This window comes from Dunckerocampus dactyliophorus, chromosome 11 (genome assembly GCF_027744805.1).
Source record: "Dunckerocampus dactyliophorus isolate RoL2022-P2 chromosome 11, RoL_Ddac_1.1, whole genome shotgun sequence".
Taxonomy (NCBI): domain Eukaryota; kingdom Metazoa; phylum Chordata; class Actinopteri; order Syngnathiformes; family Syngnathidae; genus Dunckerocampus; species Dunckerocampus dactyliophorus.
The window spans coordinates 11876646-11887140 of NC_072829.1; the positions used below are offsets into that span (position 1 = coordinate 11876646).

Sequence of the window (10495 nt, forward strand, 5' to 3'; positions counted from 1 at the left end):
TTGACAGATTACAAGCAAGGAACACCAACATGTTGACGTTGTGCGGTTTAAGGCGGGATCTCTCTGGAGTAGCAATGTTACCAGTTGTGCTCAACATTCTCTCAGAGCTGGTGCTTGTTGCACAAGGAATTGATGTTTGTGACATGTACATTCTCTCAGGCAATTCGTACTGTCTGTCTAACATTTCCCGAAATGTTGGCTTTTCAACCGCATTGAAAGGTTGTATTTCTTTTGTGACACAATCTGTAAGCATGCGCCATTTTGCGCTGTTTGTTTATATTTACTTTGCCGACCAAACGCCTCAGTAAGCGTTGACTGTCGGAAAGAAGGCTCTGCTGCACCTCCATTTTTTTTTCCCCAGTTGTGAAAATTGGACAGGATGGTTGTGTTTGAGGTGTGCATACAAGTTGGTTGTATTGCCCTTCTACCTTGTCACTACTTTCGAACAAATGCGACATACCTTTTCTTCTGTGTTCATGTGCTCACCTTGTTCATTCTGTTTAAAACTGAAATATTCCCACACTGGGGCAATGACAGTCACCGTAGAAACCATCGCTTTTGTGCCTTCATTCACATTAGTCTATGCTCGCTCATGAGGGTAACTAGCTGCTACCACTCAGTAGTAGCCTCGCCTCCACCTACTGGGAAAAAGAGGCTAAATGTCTGAGAGGAGAGTTCACTTTCTGTTCATTCCACTGTTGCACCAACGCACACAGACAGATGCAGAGTGAACTCTCTTGTCATCCAGCCTGTGTGGTAAATGAGACGAGGAAAACAAACACGCATGCAAGCACATGTCAATTTATTGAGGCTAGCAAAATTATCCATTTCGTTTTTTTTATCGTTTGATTGATCCATTTATCGATTATCATGACAGGCCTAGATAATACAGTACATTTCAAAATGATTGTTTGTTTTCACACAAAGACATACTTCTCATACTTCTCATACTTCTCTCTCCAAAGGAGAGCTGACACATGGAGAGCTGTACTCTGCCATCAAGAAAGAGAAGGAGCAAACAGAGGCAGAAGAAGTCAGCAGCACACACTTCAGTGGAGAGACTCACTTCTATGAATTAGTGGAGGACACTAAAGATGGGATCTGGTTGGTTCAGGTAATCTTTCAATTGACTATTCACTCTTTTACAGGGTTGAGATAATATTTCTGTTGCATTGTCTTCAGGCCTTTAAATAATAGCACATGTACTATGGATGGATGGAAGGAAGGAAGTCCAGTGCAGTGAGGAATGCACCAAGATTTTACATTGGGGAAACTAAGCAGGCACATGGCGCAACACAGACGGGCTATCTCTTCAGGTCAAGACCTTTCTCCCACATACAGTGCTGCCCTTTCATCCCTTCCTAAAAGACTCAGTCATTTAGCCTCTAACAAATAAACAAGGCATAGCCACCTTGGTTTCAGATGGGTGTATGACCATCATTACATCTGAATGGGATGCTATCGAAGGTGATACCACCCATACGACCATTGTTGGTGGGCAGAGGCCCCACTCCATTGTATCCTAACAATCATCATTTGACACCACTAAAGAGCCACCCATTCCTGTCTGGACCTGCCTCTTCCTTTAGAGGATAAATACAGTAGATGGAATGTTGCACCAGGCTCTCCGACTAGAGCTGTTCTATCTAGTCTGTGTCTAGTCTGTGTGTGTGTGTCTCACCTAGTCCTTGCGCATGAAATGATGACGCCTGCTCGGATGAGAGGCGGAACGTCTTGACTGCCTGAACAATGACCTGAATAAATTAGAATATTCACAGGCAGATAGGTATACTTTATTCTTATCCGAGAGAAGAGGTAAGCCAACGTCGTCAGCAAAGACGACAAAGGAATCTGTCCATGCATAATTAACCTCTCTATTTTCTTCTTAAATGTTGATTGTTTTGGGCATTCATGACTTTCTTACCACGGGGGAAAATAGATGTCTCACTAGTAGATGACTGTATGCAAGCAGGCTTCCGCTCCCTTTACCACACTCATCCAATCACCACTCAGAACTCAGCCAGGATGCATTCACGGCTTTACGGAGAGTCGGATATTTAAAATTATTTTCAAAGTGATTTCCCCCTAAACCTAATAACTGGTTGGGCCACCCATAGCAGCAACACCTACTATCAAGCGTTAGCAATAACAATGCATTGAGTCTCCAACAGCGCTGTGGAGGAATTTTGGCCTGCTCATCTTTGCAGAATTGTTGTAATTCAGCCACATTGGAGGGTTTTCCGGCATGAAGCACCTTTTTAAGGTCCTGCCACAGCATCTCAATAGGACTCAAGTCAGGACGTTGACTAGGCCACTCCAAAGCCTTCATTTTGTTTTTCTTCAGCCATTCAGAGGTGGAATTGCTGGTGTGTTTTGGATCATTGTCCTGCTGCAGAACCCAAGTTGGTTTCAGCTTGAGATCCCGAAAAGAGGGCCGGATATTCTCCTTCAGGATTTTTTGGTATACAGCAAAATTCATGGTTCCATTTCTCACTGCAAGTCTTCCAGGTCCTAAAGCAGCAAAACAGCCCCAGACCACACTACCACCACCATATTTTACTTTTGATATCATGTTCTTTGTTTGAAATGCGGCGTTACTTTTACACCAGATGCAGTGGACACACAATTTTCAAAAAGTTCAACTTTTGTCTCGTCAGAGCATAAAGTATTTTCCCAAAGGTCTTGGGGATCATCCAGATGTTTTCTTGAAAATTTGAGATGAGCTTTAGGCTGAATCCCAATTATACCCGTTACCCCTTCCCCTCCGTCTTACCCCTTCCCCTACCCCTTAAAACTAGGAGTGTAAAGATTTGTTTTACTTATTATGTAATTCGTATGACGATTCGTGGTTGCCAATACGATTCAAGGACGAGATTGCTTTATTTAGTATGATGAGATCTGAAACGATCCAGAAATTTTAAATCAATTCAGTAACTTTTTAGCCAAAAATTCAACCAGTCTGACTTTAAATAAATACCTGGATGCTGGGTGGTGCAGGTGAAGTTTTTTAGATTCCCATTGTTTTTCGTTTTTGTTTTTTGTGAGAGAATCAGGTATAAATTGATTATGGATATAAGCAAACAAGTAAACAACGATTAATGGCAAATGCATTCACATTTTATTTAAATAAAGTGCAGGTTGAATTAAATCAAGTCTTCTATCTGATAAAATGACTTGAATTTGATTTGATTAATTTGATACCTCATTCATTTTTCTACCCCAAGTATTAAAGAAGTTAGAGCAAATTTCATGCCGCAGTGTAGCAGCACACTGTATTCGTTTCCATGGCACACTACAAATTGCATGCACACAATAATTCCGCGGCAAAATTAATATATTTCGCAACACCAGATTAAAATACAAAAATATTAATATAATAAAAAAATAAAATAAAATATAAACACAACACTTTTGTTTTTGGTCCCATTTTTTATGAGATGAACTCAAAGATCTAAAACTTTTTCCACATACACAATATCACCATTTCTCTCAAATATTGTTCACAAATCTGTCACAAAGTGAAGAAGCCACTAACAAATGGGACAACACTTGATTCTCATTTCATCATCACTCTTCACTGCTTTCTGACTGTGACATAGGCAGATGAGATAATTAAATGGTTCATAATAAATATTTCCTACCATAAAGTATGGCAACTTACATTTCTACATTATTTCAGTGTTATATAGCCTACCTCAGAACACCCTTTTACAAACTGTGACATTTATTACAAAACAACTCTTAATAGCACCTTACAACCAGGCCTGTAACAACTTTCATAACAAATAGAAAATGTGTCAAATATACATATGAAATAGAAATAACAAACATACACAATAACAAACATAATAACAAACTTTATCAACAAATGTACAAACCTTATCAAGCATCATTTCAAGGTTTAAAAACCTCTCTGTTTTGGCCTCGTTGTCCTGCTGTCGTTTATGTTCTCCCTCATATTCTTTTGTAAGGAAGTCCAGAATAATATTTTGTTGCATTTGACTTTTTCATACTCGGATTCCAGTTTTGAATGGTCCTGGAATGCTGTATTGTTTCTCAGAGGGCTGATTTCACTTGGCTCAGCATCTCTTGCAGGAGTAATTGATGGGATACAACTATTAACTCATTGTAAATACAATAATAATAGTAACAGTAGTATTGTATTAGTGTGCTGAAAACAAATATAGGGTGATGGTTAAAAAAATGGGATAATGTTCCAAAAGTTGATAAAAGTTATAATAATGCATATATAATAACAATGGTACCAGCAACGCATTCATTGGAGGACAAGCAGCACGAAAAGTGAATGGATGGCGCTCTGTCCACCAGAGGGAGCCCGAGCCCAGAGAGAGGCTGATGTCATTGCAGCACCCCAACTAATGTGTTGCTTAGATGCAATGCACTATGGGAAAAGGGGGGGATTTTGAACTCGTATTGGTACATGTTTATATATTTCCTATGTGGTGAGTTTAGTGTTATTTTTAAGATGACACCGTGAGCCAGACTGTTATATTGTTGTACTATTATATACAGACCCTTTTCAAAAAATTTGAATGTCATGGAAAAGTTGTTTAATTTCCATAATTCCATTCAAAAAGTTAAACTTTCATAGATTATGATTCAGGGCTCACAATTTAAACGATTTCAAGTATTTATTTGTTTATTTTTACATAATTTGGGCTTCCAGCTCATAAAACCCACGAAAACAGGAATTCCAAAAATTAGAATACTGTGAAGAAGTCAGCCCAAATTTTGCAGGGCATGAATGTTTTAAACTGAGTGTCACACACTAATCATCTACTAAACTCAAATCACCTGCACAGGCTTCCCCAGGTGTCATTAAATTGCTTCAGTTTGGTTCAATTGTCTCAGTTGGGTTCAATATGGGGAAGACTGCAGACATGACAACTGGCCAGAAGACCATCATTGATACCCTCCATAGGATGGGTAAGCCACAAAAGTTCAGAGCTAAGGAGGCTGGTTGTTCAGAGTGCTGTGTCCAAGCATATCAATGGAAAGTCTAGAGGAAGGGCAAAATGTGGCAGGAGAAGATGCACCAGCAAAAGAGATGACCGTGGGCTTCAGCGGATTATCAAACAGGGAAGATTCAAGAATCCGGCAGAGATCCAGAAAGAGTGGAATGAGGCATTCAGACGCATCCGGGAGATGGGCTACAACTGTCGAGTTCCTCGGGTCAAGCCACTTCTGAACCTGAGCCAACGTAGGAAGCGTCTCCACTGGGCCAAGGAGAAGGACTGGACTGTTGGCCAGTGGTCCAAGGTCCTTTTTCCGATGAAAGTAAAGTGTGCCTTTCATTTGGGAATCAAGGTCCAAGGGTTTGGAGGAAGACGGGTGAGGAACAGAACCCAAGCTGCCTGAGGTCCAGTGTGAAATATCCACAGTCCGTCATGATTTGGGGTGCAATGTCCGGTGCAGGTGTTGGTAAACTGTTTCTTAAATCCAAGGTCACCGCAACAGTCTACCAGAATGTTTTAGAGGATCTGTATGGAGATGCAGATTTCATCTTCCAGCAGGACCTGGCCCCTGCCCATACCGCCAGAAGCACCAAAACCTGGTTTGATGCCCATGCCATCACAGTGCTTGACTGGCCAGCCAACTCACCAGACCTAAACCCCATTGAGAATCTATGGGGTATTCTCAAGAGGAAAATGAGGGGCACCAGACCCAACAACAAAGAAGACTTGACAGCAAGCATCAAGGAAATCTGGGCTTCCATAACTCCCAGGCAATGCCACAGGCTGATTGCTTCAATGCCACGTCGCATCGAGGCAGTGATTAAGGCAAAGGGATTCCTAACCAAGGATTGAAGATTGACATATCGTTTTGAAAGTACCATATTTTGATTGATTTGATGTGATCCTAATTTCTTTCTTTTTTTTCCTGCAAAAACTGAGAAGTAAATGGTGATTTCTTCACAGTATTCAATTTTTTTTAATTCCTGTTTTCGTGGGTTTAATGAGCTGGAAGCCCAAATTACGTAAAAATAAACAAATAAACACTTGAAATCGTTTAAATTGTGGGCCCTGAATCTATAATCTATGAAAGTTTTACTTTTTGAATGGAATTATGGAAATTAAACAACTTTTCCTTGACATTCAAATTTTTTGGAAAGGGTCTGTATACTGACCTCCTGCAATTTCAAATGGGTTAACAAGCTTGTTCTGAGTGCACTGATAGCTTGTGATTCACTCCTGCCAAAGAAAGAGGTACCGTCGACTCGACTATGTATTTATCGACTCTTCTAAGACACCCCTACTGTATTTTATTCACAAAAAGATGACAAGACAGATAATGACAAGATCCGATATATATTTGTATTAACAGCTCCAAATGAAATGAAAATCATTTAAATCAAGCTAAAAGGTACCACATATATGTCTGAAAATCTATTTACTTATAGTAGCGGAACATTTTAGTCACACTTCAACCATGTTATTATGATTTGTCTGTGAGTGAGGGTTGTGTTCAAAGACACCTCTTAATTTAAGTTGAATTCCCATTTTGAGTGTATTTTCTGGGATTTTGAAGCACACTTAAATGCTGATAAGAATAGCCACTTTTTTTTTGCTTTGTTTATTTAGACCACACAAACACACATAATAAAGATGTTGTGATGTTCAGAGTGCGGTGTTTGTGAATGCACCTCGAGAATGACAAGTAAGGAACAGTTCCCAAGGCAAATGGTAGACGTGCTATTTGGAGATACATATATGGTGTCGGAAGTGCACTGCTGTTGGTTTGTTCAGGTCAAGAATAAAGTTATAGACTAGATTCTGTGTGACTGTGGGGACTGTACACTATGCCTCCGGCTGCCGTCATAAAAGAGAGGTGTGGGGTGCCATAATTCGCATGCGTTTATTCCACTAAAAATTTTACAGTAACTATTGAAATAAATTAGTTACCACCGTTAACACACATGATTTTTGACAGCCCTAATAAAACTACAATTACAATATGAGTTCGCTTTCACTTTCTACTACTTTTCGTACTTTTCGTTCCAACAGCTGGAAGCAGCTGCTGGAAGCACTGTAGTCCTCTGAGCTGTGTAGTTCTTTTGGGTTTCATTACAGTGACCCTATTGGAAAAACTACGTAATGGTGGTGCCTGTCCTATCTTTTTTTTTCTTTTTTTTTTTTCTTTTGGTTGGTTCCCGCTCCTGTTTGATCCCGGTAACTTTTTATCCTTTACCACCCCACGTGATGCGTAGTGTGTGGAATTCGCAAAGCAATGTCAGGCAATGTTAAGTACCAGATGTATAGTGCGTATAAGCCGTTTACCTCTTTGTCCCTGTCATATGTCTGTCTGTTGATGCAGGTCATTGCCCAGGACCGAGAAGCTCTGCTCGATAAGTCAAACTGGGGGAAGATGGTGCAGAAGGTATCTCAGTTTGGAATTCGAACTGGAACATTTAACTGCTCTCATGACAAAAGGTAGGAAAAAGGGCCTTTACTTATTACTGCAATACAAAAAATGTGCTGAGCTCTGACTGCATTTTGGATTACATTTTATGAAGAGTTAAATATAATATCACAATTCTGTTGAAAATGTTACACAGCTTCTTGAATGTTGAGGAAAGGAAGGAAACAACATGGCTACATAGGCATTTGGGGGGCGGGTGCTTGGCAGGGTGTGGTGAGTACGAGGCTCGTGATGTGATCATTGGTCAGGCGGCGGCTAAAGTAACCAAAATGCTGGACACTTGTGTGTGGGGGACCTGCTGGAGCGTGAGTTGTGCTCACATTCAAATTCTCCTTGGAGAAGGCACCTGATCCTCTAAGGTTCAACAGTGATTTTGAAGAAGTGTGTGTGTGTGTGTGTGTGTGTGTGTGTGTGTATATGCAGCAGCACACTGTATTTGTTTCCACGCCACACTAGAAATTGCATGTACACAGTAATCCCGGGGCAAAATGAACATGTTTCTCACCATCAGATTTTAATGAAGTTTGATCTGCAGATAGATATTAAAGTGAATTTACATCCTCCATACCTTTTATCTTGTCCCGAAGCGCCGATCCATAAGTTTGAAAGGCGTAAAGTTGGACTTGACTTTCGAAGCACTCGTATGACTCGATGTGGTCCAACATTCAGTATAAATCAGAAATGACGAATGAAAATACACTCAATATCATATGAAAAAGATGCATTTTCACAGACGTCCCCAAGCTAATCAAGCGTGCACGCACACTGTCAGATTTTACCGTCGCTTACTTTCGGGGGATTGTAACATTCCTACAACCGCACTGTAACCACAAGTCGCCTTTACATGATGTCATCCGTGCGCCCCACTCAACAGGCATGTCGAATCAGCGTAACGCAAAATCTAACTAATACAAGAGTAACGTTTAACGTCTTTATCATTAAAATTGCAAAAAACAACAAACACATCCAAGTATTAATGCAATCGATTGATTATCTTTTAAACTATGTTGGATCGATATATGTCGTCCGGGTTGGCAACTTAGATTGATGTAGTTGGGTCATACGAATTTAAATCGATGCCTCGATGTAGTGGATGAATTGTTACACCCCTAATATACAGTACATACTGTACATACATACATGATGCCTCCTACGTCCCTGAGTCCTGTGTCGGGGGTCGGGCACGGGGTGGCAGGCTGGGCTCAGGGGGTGGCGTGGGGGGGCTGGCGCTTCTGCTGTGGGCGGGCTCTATTTGCCCCCAAATGCTGCTATGTTCCCATTGACTCTTGACTGGTGCCTTTATCTTTTATGGGGTTCACATTGACCTTGGCTTAGTAATATACACTTTACTGTAACGGCGCTGACTAGTCTAGGGCAACTTCTTTGGTCGACCATGGAGAGGCCTGTTCTGAGTGGAACCTGTGATGTTAAACCGCTGTATGGTCTTGGCCACCGTGTTGCTGCTCAGTTTCAGAGTGTTGGCAATCTTCTTATAGCCTAAGCCATCTTCGTGTAGCGCAACAATTCTTTTTTTCAGATCTTTGCCATGAGGTGCCATGTTAAACTTCCAGTGACCAGTAGGAGAGAGTGTGAGAGTGATAAAACCAAATTTAACACACCTGTTCCCCATTCACACCTGAGACCTTGTAACACTAATGGGTCACATTACACTGGGGAAAGAAAATGGCTAATTGGGCCCAATTTGGACATTTTCACTTAGGGGTGTATTCACTTTTGTTGCCTGCAGTTTAGACATTAAGGTCTGTGTATTGAGTTATTTTGAGGGGACAGTAAATTTACACTGTTATACAAGCTGTACACTGACTACTTTACATTGTAGCAAAGTTTCATTTCTTCAGTGGTGTCCCATGAAAAGATATAATAAAATATTTGCAGAAATGTGAGGGGTGTACTCACTTTTGTGACATACTGTACATACTGTACATACATACATGGTGCCTCCTACGTCCCTGAGTCCTGTGTCGGGGGTCGGGCACGGGGTGGCAGGCTGGGCTCAGGGGGTGGCGTGGGGGGGCTGGCGCTTCTGCTGTGGGCGGGCTCCATTTGCCCCCAAATGCTGCTATGTTCCCTTTGACTCTTGACTGGTGCCTTTATCTTTTATGGGGTTCACATTGACCTTGGCTTAGTAATATACACTTTACTGTAACGGCGCTGACTAGTCTAGGGCAGGGGTCACCAACGTGGTGCCCACGGGCACCAGGTAGCCCCACACGACCACATGAGGCGCCCGCAAGCCTGCTTTTCATTCAGGTTTTTAGTTAATAATATAAGAACACTAGAAAGAAATGCATTCCGAAATACAAAATGTGAGTTGTGGCTACCAGCATTTTGATAATGTTAAAACAAGGGTAAAACAAGCATATTCGGTTTGTTTGGGTTGAAATAAGCTATGAAAATAAATGTTACAAAAATGATCTGCTCTTGGAATGATCTTAGGGGCAGTTCAGTAGAAGACAAAAATCTTCCTGATTATTACATTAGTAGGTCAGATAAAGTGCCATCAGATAAAGCACTTTTCTCTTTGTCTTTTCTCGACAAAGGGATGTATGTGAAGATAATGGTTGTTCTTTGGTCTTTCCACAAGGTTGTGTATCAGACGTGGCTGGGAACGTTCTACTCTCATCATGTCAGTTCCACAGACTTCTGCCTCGAAGGGCAAAGTGATGCTGAAAGAATACAATGGACGCCGCATTGAAACCGAACATATCTTCCGCTGGATGACCTCACATATGTCTCACCGCATCAAGACACTGTGTGATACTGAGAAACTACTGGAGGAATGGCACCCTGACCCACTTCACCCATTAAAGATGTTTCTTTTTGCCCCCTTGCCCCAGCCGCCAGTCTTCTTCTCATCACTCTCTGTTAAGTTCACTGGCAGGATTGAGTTCATCTTTGTGGATGTACGTCACTGGGACAACCAGAGCAGTCTATTAGAGATTGGTGTGACACAGAGCGCTGCCTACATCTTGAAGATGCCAGAGGGGCTCTATCATTATGGCAATAGGTGATTCAATAGGAAACTGATCGCATG

At 41.4% G+C, this 10495-nt stretch overlaps 1 protein-coding gene across 4 annotated transcripts in view; it reads left to right on the forward strand.

Annotated features, from left to right (window-relative positions):
* Window positions 1-10495, forward strand: part of rnf103 (ring finger protein 103) — a 57303-nt gene that overhangs the window by 26745 nt on the left and 20063 nt on the right. For 3 of the 4 annotated variants that reach the window (XR_008572815.1, XM_054791287.1, XM_054791288.1), the window contains exons 2-4: window positions 966-1114; window positions 7336-7451; window positions 10046-10468. Coding sequence is in view for 3 of the 4 variants with exons in the window: in XM_054791287.1 (XP_054647262.1) it covers window positions 966-1114; window positions 7336-7451; window positions 10046-10468 (688 nt within the window). In the remaining variant the exon portion in view is untranslated. The remainder of the gene's footprint in view (window positions 1-965; window positions 1115-7335; window positions 7452-10045; window positions 10469-10495) is intronic. The other variant, XM_054791289.1, reaches the window with a different exon arrangement.